General features: G+C 37.5%; 3 protein-coding genes across 6 annotated transcripts in view; 1 reads left to right on the top strand and 2 right to left on the bottom strand.

Annotated features, from left to right (window-relative positions):
* LOC141440825 (uncharacterized) overlaps positions 1–22000 on the bottom strand; it is a 972542-nt gene that overhangs the window by 712338 nt on the left and 238204 nt on the right. The gene's annotated exons all lie outside the window — the stretch shown is intronic.
* Positions 1488–12758, bottom strand: LOC141441143 (CCAAT/enhancer-binding protein zeta-like). Its single transcript, XM_074105825.1, has 10 exons — positions 12525–12758; positions 12284–12395; positions 11774–11874; positions 11031–11118; positions 10412–10585; positions 9853–9962; positions 8580–8725; positions 7239–7374; positions 5325–5530; positions 1488–1617 (listed from the first exon to the last, which is right to left on the bottom strand). The coding sequence occupies exons 1-10, from the start codon at positions 12681–12683 to the stop codon at positions 1488–1490; spliced, it is 1362 nt and encodes a 453-aa protein (XP_073961926.1). The 5' UTR covers positions 12684–12758.
* Positions 13032–19921, top strand: LOC141440940 (actin-related protein 2; the record flags this gene model as incomplete). 4 transcript variants are annotated; one of them, XM_074105533.1, is given in 7 exon segments in its annotated part: positions 13032–13214; positions 13303–13413; positions 13686–13700; positions 14132–14155; positions 17400–17471; positions 18247–18390; positions 19712–19921. In XM_074105533.1, coding segments are annotated over 7 exon segments (624 nt in total), but the record flags the coding sequence as incomplete, so codon positions are not given.

Below are 22000 nucleotides of genomic sequence, written 5' to 3' on the forward strand. Positions count from 1 at the left end.
GTCTACTCTACCCCATTGTTCGTCAAGACGCTAACGAGCTTAAACGGGTAATGACTAACGCTGTCTCACTGTTTGGGGTACCGAAGTTAATGGTCACTGATCGAGGCCGTATGTTCGTTTCAACGACCTTCGTTAAATGGGTAAGTGAACTCGGCTGCGATCTTCACCATATAACACCGGAAATGCACCGTTCCAATGGTCAAGTCGAGAGGTATGTGCGAACTGTCCTGAACATGATTCGAATCCAGTTTAGTCGAACACAGTCGTTCTGGTCCGATAAAATTTGGAAATTGCAGCTCGTGTTAAACATTACTAAGCAGAAAACTACAGGAGTATCTGCTTTAAACCTGCTTATTGGAACTGACGGTACTACGCCTCTCATTCGATCAATAATCCGCGACTTAGCGGTTGAGGAGTCTCGTCCTAACCGCGAGGCGTGGCGCGAGATTTGTAGGGCAAGAGCTAGTGAATTGTTAAAAAAGAACAAAGAACGTCAGGACACCTACGTAAATCAAAGACGCCAACCACCTCGCACATTTGAAGTAGGAGATTTGGTATTTGTCATTAAATACTCTCAGTCGACAGGAAAGCTAGATCCCGGTATGAGGGGTCCCTACAGAGTGACGAAGGCGTTACCTAGCGGTCGCTACGAGCTTAAACTACTCAGTGGCTCCTACGGCAAAACAACTCAAGCGGCAGCTGAGTATATGGTGCCTTGGCGTGGAGAATGGTGTCCAGAAACGTGTGCCGCATTCTTCGAGAGTGAGTAATCGGAGCCCTTGTTAAGCGCGAACATTTGCTGTAACCTATTTTGTCATTTGTCATTTTTCATACCCATGAAAACCCACTAAAATTTAAACAAAAGGCCTTATTTACAATTAAACTCCTTCCCCTTTCTAATTAATCTGACTAACTGAACTGACTTAACGAACATTACCCATTGTGACAAAATAGATTACTGGCTTCCTTGTTACGTTAACATGGACCTCCACCGACTAGTTTTTCTTTAAAGTGATGCCGCAATTCGGTTAAATTGAACAAGCAATTCAGGGATGCCTCTGTTTAGGATAACGTAAGTGTCAAAAAATGACAACTACGTAATCACGGCTTAAACGAGCAATTCAGGGACGCTTGCGTTTAAGTGGGTTGCCAATTATAATGGCATTGAGTAAGACATGCCATTCAGGGAAGCCTCTGTCTGCTCATGGGATGTGTGTGTGTGTGTGTGTGTGTGAGACGTCTCAGTTATTTAAAGATAAAATAGATGGATGCGATTGTAATGGTAACCAGTATGGCAGCGAGCGTGTGGGCGTGTCATTAATTCTAGTCTATGATTTCAGATAATGTGGTAGATGAACCAAGTGCTGGTACCTCATCGACAATCGAAAGCAGCGTTCAGACTGTTGATAGCCAAGTGGGAGCCGGGGACGGCTCATCATCAGGAGAGGCCGTGTCAGAATAAAAAATTAAAAAGTACCGCAACGACTTTACGTCACGTCCTCCCCCTCTACGAGCGATACTGTGATAGGCGAGGCGAGCACTTTCTGCTTGACGCTCGCCCAGGTGACATCGTGTATAACGTGATTTGTTCCTGACTCGGTCTGATACCGGGTTTTACTGCCGAATTAATTGTGCATTTCGTGTTTGGTGTTTTGTGTTAGATTTTGAGACTAATTGATTTGATTAAATAAATAAAGTGTTTAAAATTTGGTTGCTCGTTAATTATTACAATCTGATTTCCTTAAAATATTAATTTCACAATCATAATTTCATACCATATATAATCCATTCATTTTTATATTAATTTATATGTAATATTATAAATGCGAAAGTAACTCTGTCTGTCTGTCTGTCTGTCTGTTGTTACGCTTTCACGCCTAAACCGCTGAACCGATTTTGATGAAATTTTAGTGAGATAGAATTACCTTGGGAAAGAACATCCGCTCCTTTTATCGTGAAAAAGAGGCTTTAAGGGTTGAAATAAGGGATGAAAGCTTATATGTAGCATTTCGAGTTCGCGACCCAAAGATAAAACTATCTTAACTTGGCATTTAGGCACTTCATCATAGACTTATATACTACATACTTATAAGGCTCTACTTATACTTCTATACTTATATCCACTTATACTTATTATTATACTTATTATATTATTATAATATTATAAAATGCGAAAGCTCGTCTCCCGGTCTGTCGGTCTGTCTGAGTATTAGATTAAATCACAAAATAATGAACCGATTTTGATGAAATTTGGTACAGAGATAGAATAGACCACACAAAAACATAGGTTACCTTTTATCGCGAAAAAGGCTTTAAGGGTTGAAATAGGGGATGAAAGTTTATATGGTGGAAGTTCGTCGCTGTCAAAGAATAAAACTATGAAATTGGCATTTAGGCCACTTTAATAAAAAATCCATACGAATAAAAATTGAAGAAAACTCCCTGTCTGTCTGTCACTGTAGGTCCAAACGCTTCCAGCCTAAACCAAGCTGAAATGATTTTGATGGGAATTTGGTACAGAGATAGAATAGAATTGGGAAAGAACATAGGCTACCTTTTATCGTGAAAAGAGGCTTTAAGGGGTTAATTACCGCACTTCCATATATTTTCTTCCAGCAATTTTTCGTTTTCAAAGATAAAACTTTCCCTAGGACTTTAACGATGATATTGAAAAAAAAAAATACTTAATTGGTCCACTTATACTTATTACGCTTATAACACATTTTACGATTATTTATTATAATAGATAATGTTGTTAGGCTAGCTCTGTCTGTCCCTTTTAGGCTAAGTTCACCTTTCACCTAAACCGCTGAACCGATTTTGATGAAATTTGGTACAGAGATAGAATAGACTGTTTAGAACAAAGGTTAACCTTTTTTCTAAAAAATAGGCTTTAAGGGGTGCCAGATAGGGGATGAAAGTTTATATGGTGGAAGTTCGTAGGTATATTTACAATTATTACTATGACAATTTGGCAATTAAATACCTAATAAGAAATCCATACTAATATTATAAATGCGAAAGTAACTCTGCCTGTCTGTCTGTCTGTCTGTCTGTCTGTCTGTTACGACGCTTTCACCCCTAAACCGCTGAACCGATTTTGATGAAATTTGGTACAGAGATAGAATAGACCTTGGAAGAACATAGGCTACCTTTTATCGTGAAAAGAGGCTTTAAGGGGTTGAAATAGGGGATGAAGTTTATATGGTGGAAGTTCGTCGCTGTCAAGATAAAACTATGAAACTTGGCATTTAGGCACTTAATCCATACTTATATACTTATATACTTATATATACTTAACTTATATACTTATATTATAAATGCGAAAGTAACTCTGTCTGTCTGTCTGTCTGTTACGCTTTCACGCCTAAACCGCTGAACCGATTTGATGAAATTGGTACAGAGATAGAATAGACCTTAGGGAAGAACATAGGTTACCTTTTATCGCGAAAAAATAGGCTTTAAGGGGTTGAAATAGGGGATGAAAGTTTATATGGTGGAAGTTCGTCGCTGTCAAAGATAAAACTATGAAACTTGGCATTTAGGCACTTAATAAGAAATAAGTCTATATTTGTTTGAGCTTTTTTGAAAATTCGACCTGTGAGGGGATGAAATAGGGGATGAAAGTTTATGTGGAAGGTCGTCATTATCGAAGATAAATCGATGAATCTTTATTAAACTTGCCATTTCGGCACATGAAAAGAGATAAATAGATATTTGTTCGCACGTTTTTTAAAATTCTTCGTGTGAGGGGGTGAAATAGGGGATGAAAGTTTATATGGAAGATCGTCATTGTCGAAGATAAATCGATGGTTCTTTATGAAACTTGGCATTTGGGTAGTGATAAGAGATAAATAGATATTTTTTCGCGCGTTTTTAAAAATTCTTCCTGTGAGGGGTGAAATAGGGGATGAAACTTTATATGGAAGATCGTCATTGTCGAAGATAATTCGACGGTTCTTTATGAAATTTGGCATTTGGGCACGTGCTAAGAGATAAATACATATTACTACATACCTATAAGTATATTTATCGGAAATATGTGTAGCTATGCTTAGTAAAAATGCCGTCTTAATTCACGATTGTATTTATTTTTATTTATTTATTTAAAAAAAGATTATCTTGTGGACTTACAGTAAAAACCAAAACGTCCAATTATAATCCTACCCTCCTAACTTACAATAAAGGACGTATGGTGTCAAGAGTTCACTATGAAAAATTAGTCCTTTTGTGTTGGCAGGGTAGAATACACGTCGTATTGCTAATTGTAGCTACCCGCAAAATATTTATGTTCTACCAAAGAACATCGGATGGATGGATGGAAGAACAAAAAAAATAGTTTATATTTATAGCAATGTATTAAAATAGGTTATTTTTCGGTAAACCGTAGAAGTTTCTATGTACTATTATTGGCAGAATAGGTGTCCTAAATAAATTAAATACTTCCCAAAATTCATTAATCCAAATCAAAATTCATAATTCCACGCGGACGAAGTCGCGGGCAAAAGCTAGTGAATAGATAATAGGACAAGTAATACCTAGTGTAATGAGATCACCTTAATGACAATAATAATAACAGTATAACTATTTTTCTTTATTCTTCTAAATATTCATTTATTATCAACTAGGCGTTGCCCGCGACTTCGTCTGAGTATAATTCGTTTATAGAAAGAAGGAAAAAAAGGAAAACATTCATTCACAACACAACAATAGACAACACTACACAAGACACAACTATGTTATTAAGTACGACAGTATCGATAGGTAGTAAGATATGTCATTGCGGTTTTGTCGCTATTTCGCGGGAACTATGCAATTTTCCGGGATAAAGAGACTCAAACTATTTGTGTATCGAAATTCATCCAAATCAGTTCAGCGGTATAGATGTGTAGAGGTAACGAACAATCCAATAAACAAACATAATTATCTGGAAGAGATCCCTTCTTAGGGATAATCTCGCCTTTGTTCTCCTCTCTGTGTATTTGTATTTTTATTTTTATGTACAATAAAGAATTTACATACATACATACAATTAGGTACGTGATCGACTGACTGGATTATAACGAAGCGAACCGATTAAGTGATTAGGTAATGATTAACACATACTAATTAAATGATTAATAAAGCTACGGACACACTTACTATCGCAGACTTACAGCTTTTCTCGACTCACCTGTCTAATTTACTCTTGGATGAAATGTGTTTATAGTATAGCACAATTAGGCACGCGGTTGAGTGGTTTGTAACGCAGCGAACCGATTAAGTGATTAATATTAACTGACTGATTAATAAAGTGACTGACCCACTTGCCACTGAAGACTGACCTGTCCGATGTACTCTTAGACGCGTCACTGATATGGAACAGTAACGCTAGCGCGTGTATGGCGACGTTGATGGAGGCGAGATGCACGAGCTTGTGCACGGCGTCTATATGAGCCGGCGCGTCGGCCAGACGTGACGCCTCCGCGAACGGGTACGCGCGCTTCACGCCCGTCAAGATGGCCGACATTAGGCGGGAGTCGATCTCACCCTGAAACATTTTATGAACTAAAATTGATACTTTGAATACAAGCAAGATGTGTTGTAGGAACAATACAGCCACGCCAGGCAATGGAAATACATATGTCTGTCATACCTTTAACCTCCCGCGGCCCACCATACAACAAAATATGACATCGAAATTTAAAACTTAATGTCTCATGGATAAAGTTGAATTTATTTTTTTGTAATTTTGAATGATAACGAAATTTGAAGAAAATGACACTTTATTCCTTTTTCAAAAGATATAAGTTCTATTGCTAACAATATGTACTAGTATTATCACTTTGAACCCCAGAAGGTTAATCTTATGTTTGAATTTTTAATCGTCGATACTCGACACAAATATAAATAAATTATCTCTCACGTAAAACATAGTTTGACCTTCTTAAGTTAGGGCGGTTTCGCACTACTTCCGATCCGAATCCGATCCGAACCCGTGAAAATACGGCCCGGCGTAGTCGTAAAACGTTTGTATGGTAGTTTACGCACTACATCGGAGAGAAATCGGATGACGGAACCAAACAGAAGTATTTTCACGGGTTTGGATCGGATTCGGATCGGACGTAGTGCGAAAAGGCTTTAGTGTCCTAAAAAAAATAATAAGCTTGTCGGTTAGATTATCAGAAAACACTGGGAACATATTGCGCACGAAGGGTTCTGTATATATGAAAAGTGTAAAAAAAGACGCCATTTAGCCATTCAATGATGTGAAAACCTAGAACCTATTGCAAAATAAGTAATCTGTCCAGTAAATCGATTCAAATTCAAAAGATTTATTCAGTAAATAGGCCGCAACGGGCACTTTTACACGTCATTTTTTAAACTACCAGCGCTTTCGGAACGACCATCATTGCCAAGAAGAATGCGCCGCAAGAAACTTGGCAGAAAGTAATTTTTTCATAATAATATAATTACAAATAAATACTTAAAAACTATATTATACAGTTAAGAAAAAAAAGTACAAAAAATAATAATATAAAAATACAGGGATGTATGGGTCCCTTAGTTACAATACTAAACACTAACTATATCTAAACTATATCTACGTTATTAATTAATTAAGATTAATTTGTTAATTGTATAGATCAAAGTATTTTTGTCTATTTAATTATTTACAATACTTGATTTCATTCCAAAGACTGTTTATTCAATTATAAAACCAGTAACTTTTTTTTTAATTTTAAGTAAAGTAAATAAAAATCGCTTATTCATCCGCGCATTAATCGATTTTTAAAATGTCAAATTTTTCACCATCTCTACGCTAGTCTATGCTACTACAGATAATACACAATATGTTTCAGTCAGATTTTGACGAAGATTTTTCAAATGAAAAATAAATATTGAAATGAAGTGAATTTTGGTGAAAAAAGTGATTAGACATCTAGTTAAAAGACACGAATTATAGATAAATGTGTTATTGGTTCTATCCAGTGGGTGTTTATACAAGAATTTTGATGTAATCGGTTTGTTTACACTTTTAATAAATTGGATTGGCATAAACCATACCATTATCTATACAACATTAGACATTAGCAAGACACCTTATCATAGCTACGTCTTCGTCGTCGGTTTCCAAGACATTAGGAAGGTAATCGCGGGTGAGCAAGGTAATTGTTTTTAGTGCACTGGTACAGTACTCCAAAAAGTAGCGCCTGATTCAATAAACGTTTCAAAATCTTTGATAATTTGTAACAAACCTTTTTAATGGAAGCCTTGAAGAACGAGAAATATATCCGGATCAGATTCTCCGCAATGCGGGCGTCGTCCTTGCCCAGAACGAACTGGTTTAAGAAGCAAATACCGTAGTACTGAGCGCGCGGGGATATGTTAGTCCTGAAAAAAAAAAACAAATGTATTAGCGACATCAGTAGGATCGGGTATAAAACTTATGATAACCGTATGAATGACACTATGGCCTCAGAAAGTTCATACAAATAATGAAACTACCTAACCTAACTTATAGCGTTCTACAGGATAGTCCTGAAATATATCCTATCATACTAATAAATATTATATACTAGTGTTTACCCGTGGCTTCGCACACGTAAATCCTTACATCCAGCAGCTGAATTGAAATTTCGGGATATTTGAAAAATTCCCGTGGGAATTCCCGAAAATTAAATCGTGGTTTTCATTGAGGTTACATTAAAAACAATCATGTCGAATTCATGACTTTAAGCCCAGCGGTTGTTATTTCGAGATTTTATCCCTATCCGTGGGAATATCGGGATAAAAAGTATCCTATGTTTTAAACTAACTTTTTGCCAAATTTAATCCAAATCCGTCCAGCCGTTTCAGCGTGAAGAAGTAACAAACATACTCACTCACTTACAAACTTTCACATTTATAATATTAGTAAGATTATACATGCGAAAGTTTGTAAGTCTGTTAGTTTGTTTGTTTGTTACTCCATCACGTCTAAACCGCTGAACCGATTTCGATGAAAATGAGATTTGGGATGCTGACAACATAAGGGTGAAGACCGCACCTACTTCTGTAACCTTCTGTGTACTTTTGTTGCTGTAGAAAAAAATTGTTCGTCCATATGAATCAGTTGGGGATTCATTTCGGAAAAATGCGATCCTCTCGACTGCCATAATTTTATAAGTCATAATTGTTTGTCATATTTTTCGTTAGCCATATGTTTTTCCCGCTGAAACCGTATATTTTCTGTTATTATTTAAATGGTCATCCTTTAGAACTCTATAGGTTAGGTTAGGTTTGTTTTATAACAATTCTGAAAAATAAATGGTTTCAGAGAAAAAAAGAGTTATGGCAAATATTACATTATGACAAACATTTTTTGACCAGACCCGATATAGAACGGGGAAAAATATTTTCAGCGAAAAGTCAGGATCTCATTTTCCCAGTTCTGTATCATCATCATCATCATCATCCCAGCCTATATACGTCCCACTGCTGGGCACAGGCCTCCTCTCAGAACAAGAGGGCAGTTCTGTATAATGTTAAATATTTTAAGAGAAAATTTGTGATCCATGCATATTCGGCATTCCCCATTTATTGAAGGCGTCAACTACCTGAAAAGCATTTTCTCGATCTCGGCCAGCACAACCGCCTTCATATTAGGATGGTTATAGAGCAGCTGGCACAGATGGTAGATCACTTTGGAGGCCACCGCCTGCGACGGGTCGCCCAGCTTGTTGATAATACTGGTCAGGAGCATCTGGAATAAGGCGCATAACTCAAATGAAGTCAAAATAGTAGCTTACGACACGTGCATAAAACTGCATAAATTTAAGATTGGTTTTTAAAAACCAAAAAAACAATCTTAATTTGATTGCTTAGTAACGATATCTCTTGTCCGGGTGAGCGGTTAGTTCCAATGGAGTGCCAAAAAGTTTCTCAATGAGGGCTACGGCATAGATGTCGCTAGCGTCACTGCTTAAGTGACTAAGTAAGAAGCAAAACAAGCTGAGATATGAGGTGCATAGGGGAAATTCGTGTCGGTACCGTTGACCCATCAGTGGTGTAGCGGTATAGCACGCGGTACGGATTGCCGAGGACCTGGGTTCGATTCCCAGTGATGGTCTTATTTTTCTGTTTTTTCTGTGCATCTATATTCAGTTTGTATTTTCAATTTGCATAAATTTAACAGACTTCAAAATCGAAGGTTCTCAATTCGTCGGATTTTTATGTATATCCATGTTCTCCTATTTCTCGACGAAAAATGGACGGATCTCAAAATAGTAGATTGTAGAACAAGAGCATAAAACGAGCCATTTTACCCAAGACGTTATAGCCATATAGGATAGACACGTCGAGGGGAAAATGGGTTTAGTGCTCGAGTTTTACACTGCTTTTCGCTTCGATTGCGAGGAGATGAAATAACAACAGAGGAAACGTTCACTTACCAGGTAGGTACCTTTTATTTTTCATGCATTGCTAATATAATTAAAAATATTTAGTTTTATTAATTTATTTAGATTTATTTGATTGATTTTTAGTCTTATATAAATTAAAAAATACGAGCATGAGGTTAAATTACCGACTATCTTTTTTTATTTATACACCAATCCCACTAATATTATAAATGCGAAATTGTTTAAGTCTGTTTGTTTGTTTGTTTACCTCTTCACGTCTAAAAGCTGAACTGATTTAGATGAATTCGGTATACAGATAGTTTGAGTCCCGGGGAAGGACATAGGATAGTTTTTATCCCGAAAAATTGCATAGTTCCCGCGGGATATCGATAAACTAATTCTACACGGACGGAGTCGCGGGCAACAGCTAGTTATAAATATACATGTAATTTATGAATATAAACAGTTTATTATTTGTACTATTGTATACCTTTTCTCTCTCCGGATGATGCATCAGTAGATAGGACATGGCGCTGACAGCTTTCTCCTTGTTGGCCTCCACAGAATCGTGCGCGAATTTGTTGAGAGCTTCCACGTACGCTGAGGGGTTATATGTTGTAAGGTTAAAGCTAAGTACAAAAAAACATTTATTTATTCAAAGAATATTTATTTATTTTTTCATACTGTTGGCAACCCCAACAATAAGGTACTATTTCGATTGTTGACTCTTGTTAGATTTAAGATTTTTTCCCTTCCTTTCTCTGTGCACCTGTGCGAGCGAAATACACGTTTTACAAAGTGAGAATTCATTTTGGCTCCTGACATGCATGATTTTTGTGTGAAGATATCAGTATTCTAGGACAGTGTGTATAGGTAATGCCACCAGAGTTGAAGCATGCAAGAACACGACATGTTTTATGATAACAGGATTTTGACATTAACTAATTAATTTCATTCATTCTCCTTTTGCGCAATAAGTTCTTTATGTAGCTGTGCGTAATCATTCACTTCAACTCTCATGGCTCTAACTATATTCCAAATGTACTCACTCCCATACAGCTCCTTGAGTTGGTCCTCATAAAACCATAGCTTGAGTATGTTCCTCCGAGCCTGCTTGTTGCCCGAACACATATCATCCACGTGTCCCAGCGGGTGCTGCTCAAACGTGCGGAGCTTAGCGTCTGGGATCAGCAGCTCTGTTACCAGCAGCTCTGATAACGCGTCTAGGGATAAAACAAAATTAACATGAGAAAATTTATTTATTATTTAAATATATTTATTTATTTACATTTAAAATTTATTTATGAGATTTTTGTGTGAAGATATCAATATTAAAGAATTTTGAATCGGTAGCCCAACATCCTGGGGTGGGCACAAGACCTTACAGGGTGGGCACGATCCACCCGCCCGTCCCCGTCCCCACTATATACGCCTATGTTCATAGACCGGTGCTCTAACAATTTGGCTACCCGTTTGTTCAAAAGGAGGTATAGAATATCCCTAAAAAACATCAACATAATAGTATATAAAGTAAAAATACAAATGAAGCACAAACCCAAATAGTTACCAGTGGCGAAGTGTCTATATAACTCGATTCCCACCGGCTTGCCCAATATTTAAAAAACAGGACTACAGGACGTTCAGGATTTGTGAAAGATAGTTACTTACCAATAATGACGAGACCGTCTTTCTTTTTAGCTGGTTTCACATTGTTCACTAAGTTTCTCAATGCATTCATGTTGTAGATTGGATTATCCTGCAAGAAAATATTACAATACAATACAATGAGACTCTATTAAACACTGTACCATACCTTCTGTAGTACAAAGGGATAATTGTATAAAAATCACATAATGAGTTATTTCAAAAAAAGTGGAATTGTTGGGCTTGTCCTACAGAAAGTACTATATTTATTAAGCAGTAAAGAAAACAGACATAACTTTTGATGACAAGTCAAACCAAGACTAACCCTTTTCCATGCCCCGCTAATTTAGGTAAGCAACTACAAAATTAATCAAAGTTTTATGTTGTTTACCCATGAGGGATTCATTTAAAAACAATTATAATTTTTAATGACTTCAATTGTTTTTGTACCATATTGTAAATGTAGCAAGGTCGAATATTTGTGTACATTTATGTGGTCACTACAATGCAGTGTGCCTGGAAAAGGGTTACTTAACCTTTGATGTCCATGCTTGATGGACCAATTTCAATGAAGTTTTTTGCGTGAATGAAAGCTTCCTCATGGTTAGTTTACCCAACACAAAACATACAGTGCTAATATCGGCTTATTCTTAGCTACGTTTCATTAAAATTGGTTCCCCTGTTTTTGGGATATTGAAATTTGAAATAACAATATTGGGGATTTTTAGCTTTCGTAAGTTGGTTAAGTTAGTTTATTAATACTATACCTGTATCAGTATAGTGGCAGCAGCGACTCTATCTCCGATTGCTCCCTTGTTGAGGAGTGTACGAGCCCACTGGTGGTCTGATGATCCATTTTTGTTTGATTCTGAATTATAGAAGTGCATGTTTATTTATTAAAACAAGGTATTTTCGCATACAATGTTACCTCTAGTACATAACCAACATTGTCCTTCAAAATTTGACAGTATGTTGGTACACAGCAACAAAAATGAACATGTTTGAGGTGCCAAAATATGTATACATATTTTTTGCACTTTAGCTGTATTCATATCTTTGTTGCTGACTGTACAACATCAGAGATTAGAGAAATTATAATATTTATAATTTATTAAATAGACAACAGCTGTTGCAGTTGCAGTGCTAGTTATTATTTTTTAATATCTTTCCTTTCTTGACTTTTTGTGAAGACAAACCTATCATTAAAAATGCAAGATTTCGCCGAAACACAAAAAACACCGCAAGTTAAATAAAAGCATATAAAATACCACACTTACTTGTCTCATATGCCATTGTGTCCCCATGCAGAGCACTGCTGGCCTCCTTCCTCATTTCCTCGACCTTATCTTGTGGTAAAGTCTTGGTTACAGTGGCAGGTTCTTCTGGCATCTGAACAGAAACAATCAAGTTATAAAGCCAACTTTGATGCAAAAATATAGCTGTTGGACTACAATTAGCGAGGGAAAATGGTCTCTGAGCATCTCAAAAAGTTATAAATAAAGTATTGGATTGGAATACCTGGTGATACCACTTCTTTTTCTCTCCATATTCGAGGCTTTCTGCAAAATTCTTCGCTATACCAGAAGTCTTCTTGTTGTCTGCATTTTTGTCTTCGACACCGTAGTTGGTGTATGCCTCGTCAACTAGTATGTTTTCTTCGAACCTTTTATGCTTCATTTTGACTTAATTACTAATGTAGTTCATTTGAATTTGTATTTTTTGTACAACACGTGCGTCGCAGCTTGAAGAAGATATGCACATATATGTCAGAATGACAGTGACAGTAGGTTTGACAAATTAGGGAAGTGCAACCGGTAAATCGATTTTTACGAAAAAAAAATGTATTTTTGTTACGATTCGGCAGTTCGGCAGTAAGAAAAGTGTTTTTGGTTTTGACAACATTAAATTCAATGAAATTTATTTTTCTTGTGGCAACCTTAAACAGAAGGTGTGTCATATTCTCGTTACACCAAAGTAAACGCTACTACTTGGTGAAAAAGTTGAATTCGTGTGAAAGTACAATCACTGCAGCGCTTTGTCAGATATAAAAAAAAAGTGAAACTCCAGTGTTGATCGGTGCGGGTGGCTTTTATCGTATTTTAGTAAATTATTTATTATAAAAGTAGTATTATTTGCTTAGAACAATAAAATATATACGCAATGGACGACCAAGGCAGGAAAGTTATCGTTTGTGACAACGGAACCGGCGTAAGTTGAGGCTGAAGAAATCTAATTGCATTCTGAAATTTTGTGATAACACTGATTCATCGTTTCCTCATATGTTATTGGTTTTTAGTTCGTCAAATGTGGCTATGCGGGGAGCAATTTTCCAGCGTTTATTTTCCCCTCGATGGTGGGCAGGCCTATCATCAGGGCGGAAAACAAAATTGGTGATATTGATGTCAAGGTATGTTTCCTTATATTTCTGGACTCCTAATTCCTGGCTGAATATGAGCCAGATTCAAGCTTGAGGCTTTAAAAAAATATTTTCATTTAGATGTCCCAAAATGTTCATTGTAATAAAATTGACATTATCCGTAATAAATATATATTGATGAATCACTACCAAGCAGTGATCACACCTGTCATTTATTTTGTGGATTAGGAAATATTGAAAGTAAGGGATAATTGTACCAGTATGTCCTTTATATGAACTCTCATTGTTTCATAATGTTACAGAACATAACTATTGGAGTAAGCCAGTAAAGTATTAGCATGAATTTAAGACACTGTTTTTGGAACTAACTCAACTGACAATAGCATGTTTTTTTTTGTGTAAAAGTTTTCTCATCAAACTAAATAAATCAATTTTCTTGTTTTTTTTTCTCTAACAAAAGTGAACTTTTTTGCCCTAGATATGACAACATATTGCAATGTTTAGTATTAAATGTATTTTTCTGTGTATCATATGTGTACATAAATGTTTCTCTCTGTGCCATGTATTCTCACATTAGTTAATAATTTGTAAGTAAAAATGTATTTCTTAGTGACTAAATGAAACTTTAAAACAGTCTAAAAAAGACGTTAAGACCCTGTGAGTTGGGAAATTAAAATTTTAATTGTCAAATTGTGGTCACTTGTCTGCTATACCCATACCTATAACCTGTACTATTTCATGCTCCCAGACGTTTGAGCCAGAGACTGTGCAGGTAACACATCTGGTATCAGGCACATAACACTTAAAACAGACTAGTGGTGCTCATCCCTTAATCATGTGATTTTCAAAAGAAATAAAATAAAAAAATTATCTTTTGAGAAGGACACTATCAAATAAATAATATAATCTAAATAGACCAACTACAAGGAAATGAGTTTTGAAAAAAAAATGCAAAATTTAATTCCCAGTTTTTTCACTTTCAGAGCATTTTTTTCTTCAAATTTAAATGAAATCAAACTGGAAGTAAATGATACACTACAGAATTTAAGAATTGGTCAATTCTGAGATCTAAACTTATTCTTTTTTTTTCAAGTTGTTTGAAAATGTTTGGTTTATACATACAGCAAAGATAAAGACAAAAGCTGTTGAATTGACAATCTCTTATAGAAAATGCTAATAAATTCACATGATAAATGGATGCCCTGTTAGATGGCTAGTGCTTCTATTACCTGCTTGTAGGGATTGTTTGAAAGCATACAGCATGTAGCAAAACCTGTATATTAAAAAAAAAACAGTCCGTCAGTTAAATTAGCAAAAAATGTTGACACAGATTTTTTTCTTTTGTGAATAAAAAAAAAATTACAATGGTGAAGCGCATCAAAGTTCAGGAGTGGGGGCCCGTGACGTCACTCTTTAGTAAAAAGTGTACATAGGTGTGACGTCACACAGAACTTTAACCAGCTATGTCTGTATTTTTTTGTTTAATTGACAAAAGAAAAAATATGTGTGATATTTTTTCAAAATCTAACTGACGCGGTTTAAATATTTTTAGGAATCTAGCCTATTGAGTAAGTTTAAAAAGTATATTTTATTTTAGCAAGATTTTTTACTGGCATTACTCTCATTACGTACTTGTTTATTGCATTGCCTTTGTGTCACTTTGTCTATTTATTTAACTATAATACACACTTTACTCCCAAATTCAATTTAATCTGACACTGGAATTGTGACAGTTATCACATGTAAGATTCGAAACAAACAAGAACAATGTGAGGCTTGGTAAAGTCATCATAAATACTTTTATTTCGGCATAATTAATTACACTTGCATTGCTGTTTCAATTTAGGGTGCCATCCATGGCAAAAGTTGAGATTTGAAGTTAAGTAACCAGAAATAATAACCAGTAATTAGCTCAAATTTTAAATTACTTAATGTGTAATTTTAAATTTGTGGTATTTTTTTTGTGATTTAAAAACTCAGTATGTTTCTTAAAATCTATCTAGAACGCCCCGGAGGCCTTATTGTCCTAACACACTTGTAATCACAATTATTTTCCCCACTTCTTTCTGTCACACGGTATAAGACGAGGGTAGAAAAACGGTGAATGAGATCGCGAACCTCAGCGCTATAGACAGTGGCAGCGGCGTAGCGAGGGGGGGCGGCGGGGGCGGCCGAGCCCGGGTGTCACCCACTTACTAGAGACACCCGACCGTGACCATCAGTAGTGCCACATATAAAAGCAATACCACTCCTTGCAGTCGGGTAAAAATTCCTAAAACTATGGCAGATTGCATAACCGCCACTAATATAATAATATACATGTAACAATAATAAGTACTTAACAGGTGCCTACTTATAGTAAGTTTTGTTTCATTCGAGTTCTGGGGTGACACCTACAATATCCGCCCCGGGTGCCACCCATGCTGGGTACGCTACTGGCTATAGACAATACGCCCTCAAGAACACCCTAAAAAGCGGGTCATGTCGTGGGAAAACAGAACGGTTGGCTCTTATAATAGTTGTCTTGGTTGACTCTTTCAATTACTAGCAACATATTTGCTGAAAATACGTCACGTTTTGGCGTTTAACCGAATATCTGTCGGATATTAACCGAAGTTTCGTGGCTGATCACGCCAACACGACACGTGGTGTAAATTCGGCAACACATTTTTAGTAATTGTAATAGTATTTCAGGCGTAATAATGCCAATCTGTCGCGTAATTTCTACGCTTATAATATAAAAATACAAACTGAAATATACATGCACAGAAAAACCAGAAAAATAAGACCCGCGCTGGGAATCGAACCCAGGTCCTCGGCATTCCGTGCCGCGTGCTATACCTCCACCACCGCTGGACAACGGTACAGACACGAATTTCTCCTATGCACCACATATCTCAGCCTGTTTGTTTCTTATTTAGTCACTTAAGCAGCGACACTAGTTACATCTATGCTGTAGCCCTCATCGAGAAACTTTCAGCACTCCATTGGAACTAACCGCTCACCCGGACAAGAGATATAAAAAATACAAAAAGATTCCAAAACCAATCTTACGCTTATAGTGTAACATGTTATGCCAGAAAGAAAGAATGAAGACATTTATTCACTAATACGGAAGACACACAAATTAGCCGCGAAACTTCGGTCGCATATTTTCGGCATAGTATGTTTAGATACTGAAAGAGCTCAAATAGTCGCTATGTCTATCACTTAGGTATATACCTATAGTTATTTTGCACTACTGGTACTTGCAAGGCAATTAGGTACTTGTAGGTAAATTAGACTTTTATTTATCACAGAGCTGTACAATAGCTTGCATAGAAATTTATATACATAGCTGTGTCTGCATTCAACTTAGATGTCACTACAATGTCTAACGACTAAAGAAAAAGACACATTTTTAGTTTCCAATGTTTTGGTGCACCTTTTCATAAAAACCGGCCAAGCGCGAGTTTCATTTTTTCGATTTCTTTCTTTTTTCTCAAGCATTAGTTGATTTTGATCACTTTATGATACAGGATATAATAATAATGTCATTCAAAAATAATGTCAAAAAAATTGGTCAGAAAGTTAGATACATTCTGCTTATTTAAGTGAGTTCTGATATTTTGAGCACAGAGCACAGCTCTGGTGTTTGTAATGGTGACTGTACTTTCCCTATTTGTACAGTCAAGGGCATAAATATATGTGCGGGCATCACACTTTTATGCCACTAACCATAAGTTATACAATATTTGACACAGTGGTGTTATAGATATTTAGGCCCTCGACTGTATCATCTTAAATTTCCATCCTGTGTTTGACAGTAAGCTGTAAACAAAGTATTGATTAAATCTTTTTTTTTATTATACCTGTATCGGCTGTGATATACTGGTACTCAGTAGCGACATCTATAGCTGAAGCGTAATTTTGTGTCGTTTTTCAGATATTTTAACTCAAGTCTGTGGATTGCAGTTTGCACTAATTAGAAGACCCGAGACTTTGCTGAGTACTAATTAGTGCGGTTTTGCTTCTAGGACTTGATGGTGGGGGACGAAGCTTCACAGCTCAGGTCTATGCTTGAAGTCAGCTATCCCATGGAGAATGGGGTGAGTAATCGTCATCATCATCATCATCTGGTTTATGTCCTATTGCTAGGTGTAAGCCCATAACTACACTCATCAAAATATACTCAGCGGCACAAAATTTGGCCCAGTCTTCATACAAAATTACCTATTATTGCATACATTTGAGGGCCAGCTTTTTTGTTGCTCAGTATATTTCATCAAAATATTTAAGTTGGTTGTAAGTTGGACCTACCCAATGAGGGCTATCGTTTTTGTCTCACTAGATGGCGCACTGTTGCGTGAGGTTTTTAAGTATGGCTTTCAAAGTCTGTTATTACGTGCGTGAAAACAAAGTTTAGATTAAAATCATATTTAAAACCGTACCATAAAAATATCGAGAATGCCACAGTGTTGCATAGTCCCCGTTTTGTTCGGAAAAAAGGGAGGACAAAGGTTTCCGAAAGACAAAACTGTCTCAAAACACAGACATTCATGGCCCCGGAACGCATATTTGCCATAATTAATTTCAGATATTGCAAAATATTCACAAAATTATTCTAATTATAAATAAACCCGCGTAGCTCGCCCAAAAACTATGAGATTTGACATTTCGGAGACCTCACGCTACACTAGCGCCTCTAGTGGCGAATTCATACGCGATAGTCATGGTCAACAGCTTCGAGTGTATCGTTCCCAACGATAACCGGCACGTTGCGAGCTATGTGTGCGTGTGTATCGAGATATGTGTAATGTACAAACAATTCAATGGCTGCAATGAACAGGCGATGTTTATAACGGCAACGTTTGTGCCCCTCAGGTGGTTCGCAACTGGGAGGACATGTGCCACGTGTGGGACTACACGTTCGGGCCCAGCAAGATGAACGTGGACCCCCACGACACCAAGATCCTGTTGACGGAACCCCCCATGAACCCCACCAAGAACCGGGAGAAGATGATTGAGGTAAGCTATACAGGGTGTCCACAGGAAGGGAAAGTATGTTATATATTTAATGTTTATGTAAATTTTACTGAAAGAAAACTTAATTTTGATTTTAAAATCAATTTGAATTGCATTCAATGATTTTTGAATAATCGCCTGTCAGAACCGGGAATCGGACCCGCGAAATGGTAAAAAAAAACACCCGTAATTTTACGACACCGATCCAAAGACCCTATTTTTTCCAAGTAACATAGCATCTTAAATAAAAGGAAGACCATACAATTTTATATTTACAATTGGGTACCAAAAGTTTTCTAGGATGGTCCATACTATATTTTTCATCGATAGTAGACTTATAATGTAGCTCACGCCTGTAGATAGATATTTTTTTCCTCTTTCCTTTTATTTTGTAAAAATAAACTCAAACTTTATTTCGGCAAAGCACACGTTTCGTGAGATTAATAGGTTTTGTGTATGTTTGATTTAAAAAAAGGTCGTATTGACAGCTGTCAGTTGTCAAATGTCGCCGTACGTACTACGGCGACAATTGAAAATATCTATCTACAAGAGTGAGCTTCATTATAATTATAAGTACTACCGATAAAAATATAATATGGATCATCCCAGAAAACTTAAATTACCCAATATTCACGAAAATGAATACCTACTAAGGATCAGTAAAGACGGACTGTATTCGTACTACTGTACTAGTATTAGTACTGCCAACTGCCGAGTGCAATCGAACTGCAACGGAAAATGTTAGGGCACTCGGCAGTTGCGGTTACTGCTGCTGCTGCTGGTGCTGTTTTTTCTGTGCATCTATATTTCAGTTTGTAATTTCAAATACGGTTTTACGGGATGACCGTAAAAGTAAAAATTTGGAATTGAAATAAAAAATACAAAAAGATTCCAAAAAACCAATCTTAATTTGATTGCTTAGAAACGATATCTCTTGTCCGGGTGAGCGGTTAGTTCCAATGGAATGCCGAAAAAGTTTGAGGGCTACGGCATAGATGTCGCTAGCGTCGCTGCTTAAGTGACTAAGTAAGAAACACAAGCTGAGATATGAGGTGCATAGGGAAATTCGTGTCGGTACCGTTGACCATCAGTGGTGTAGCGGTATAGCACGCGTACGTGATTACCGAGGACCTGTGTTCGATTCCCAGTGATGGTCTTATTTTTCTGTTTTTTCTGTGCATCTATATTTCAGTTTGTAATTTCAAAGTTGCGGTTACATTGCAGTTGGAATGCAGTCCATCTGTACTGGCCCTAAGCCTTTCCTTTGAACCATATCTCATAGGAACCACAAGCTTTAATCTTTATTCTCCTCTGCCTTTGACAGGTGATGTTCGAGAAATACGGCTTCGATAGCGCCTACATAGCCATCCAGGCTGTCCTGACGCTGTACGCCCAGGGTCTCATCTCCGGCGTGGTGGTGGACTCAGGTGACGGCGTGACCCACATATGCCCCGTGTACGAGGAGTTCGCGCTGCCCCATCTCACTAGGAGGCTGGATATCGCGGGGAGGGATATCACTAGATACCTTATTAAGGTAAGTTTAACAAACCCGGGTAGTTCTATGAGCGTTTTAACCCCTGCCAGTTTTCTGTCGCATATTGAACAAATGGGAGACTGTAACCAAGAAATTTTAATGAGTTGTAATTGCCACAAACGGGACTTATCACTAAGTCTAGAACTATCATTGAGTCTGCCTAGCAGCGCGAGTCCTTCGAACTACCCGCATTTGATCACAAATAGTACCGGACCTGTATCATGAATAGGGCTTGCGGTATTGGGCGTGATGGCAATACCGGTATTATTCCGGTATTCAAATTTTGAAAACCGGTATCCGGTATTTCGGTATTTTTTCGGTATTTTCCCTTATTTTTCTTTCTTTCTGTATAAGTCTGTTGTTTGTTGAAATTAACCAATATACATGAAAGCAAGATTTAATAAACTTCCCTTTAATGAGCAAGTATTAAAAATAAAAAACTTAAGTTGTTAATTGTTAACTAATACTGATATATTGGAATTGGATTCTCTAATTCTTCGGTGAAAATTGTTTTGCGATTATTAGTTCCCAACCAAATTTTCGCATAATTTCTTTCGCTTGTACGTACGAGGCTCATTAAATATCCAGTTCAAGCTTGAAAGAATTACTGATGAAATCTACGCTCCGCCCGGAACCAGCTCAGCTCAAAACCCGAGAGCTTTCAGCTAAAACTTCAAAACCGTTTCGAATGCCTAGGTAGCGACGTGGACGATTACAACGACGGGTTTGTGGAAGCTGTCCATACGATCGGATCTAACTTCTTCAAAAACCCGCCGTACTAGAACCAATAAGCTCTTGCGCTCTGGCCTTAGCTCATGAAGGTGAGGCGTGAGATGCTGGTACAGTCCTCTGGTGACGCTTAATTGTCGCTATCAGTAGTTCAATAGGCAGATCTCAAAATCTCTGAAGCGCGATTACGCCGATTTAAATACTAATAAATAGCATTGAAGAGGCTATTGCGTATCAGAGGCTCTAAGGTGTTTACCAGGGATCTGTCTGTAAGTCAAAGCCGGTTAATGAAGTTGAAGACAGACGATCGGCAGAATCATTTCATCCAACACCTGAGATGTTGGGGGAAAACGAGAGGTTTTATGGATAGCGAACACGACAACCCGAACACCCGTCGAAAATCTAGCTAAAGACCCGAGGGCTAGATTAACCGACACTATCACGAAGACATCGCCGTTTAGTTCCGTCCTCCACCAAGGGAGAACACCGAAAGCATGGAACAGAAGACAGTGGTGGTGCTCATCTTCAAAAAGGTGATAACACCTTGCTGAAGAATTATAGGACCCATCTCACTTCTGAGCCATGTTACAGCCTGTTTTCCAGGGTCATCAAAATCGTCTCAAGCAGGTTTGACGATTTCCAGCTTCCGAACAAGCCGGCTTCCGAAAACCTATAGTACCGTAGACCACATGTACGTTGCGGCAGGTTATACAGAAGACCAAAGGGTATAACTTCCCTTTGCCTTGCATTTGTGGACTACGAGAAAGCCTTCGATTCGATCGAGACTTGGGCTGTGAATGCAGGCTCTCCAGCGGTGCAGTTGACTACCGGTATATCGAAGTGTTGAAGTGTCTAGTGTCTGTACAAAACACGCACTATGTCCGTCGATTACATGACCAGAGCACGAAGCCTATTCCTCTGCGCGGGGAGTCAGATAAGGAGATGTGATCGCTCCGAAACTGTTCACCGCTGCATTGGAGGATGCTTTTAAGGTTCTGGACTGGGAAGGACGAGGCATCAACATTATTATCGGGTACTTCACTCGCCTTCAAATCGCCGACGATATTGTAGTCATGGCTGAGACCATGGAAGACTTCAGTGCTATGGCTCGCCGACCTCAGCAGTTTCCGACCGAGTTGGCCTAAAATGAAACAGGGCAAGACGAAAGTCATGTCTAACTAATGTCCATGTTGTCCCAACTCCCGCAATAGTCGGGGGCTCTGCGCTCGAAGTTGTTGACGACTATGTATACTGGGACAAACGGTCCAGTTAGGTAGGTCCAACTTCGAGAAAAGCTTACACTACAAATAAGCAAAGCAAACTTGTGCGCGGTAAATTTGAAATTTGAAA

The sequence above is a fragment of the Choristoneura fumiferana genome, chromosome 23, assembly GCF_025370935.1.
Source record: "Choristoneura fumiferana chromosome 23, NRCan_CFum_1, whole genome shotgun sequence".
NCBI lineage: Eukaryota > Metazoa > Arthropoda > Insecta > Lepidoptera > Tortricidae > Choristoneura > Choristoneura fumiferana.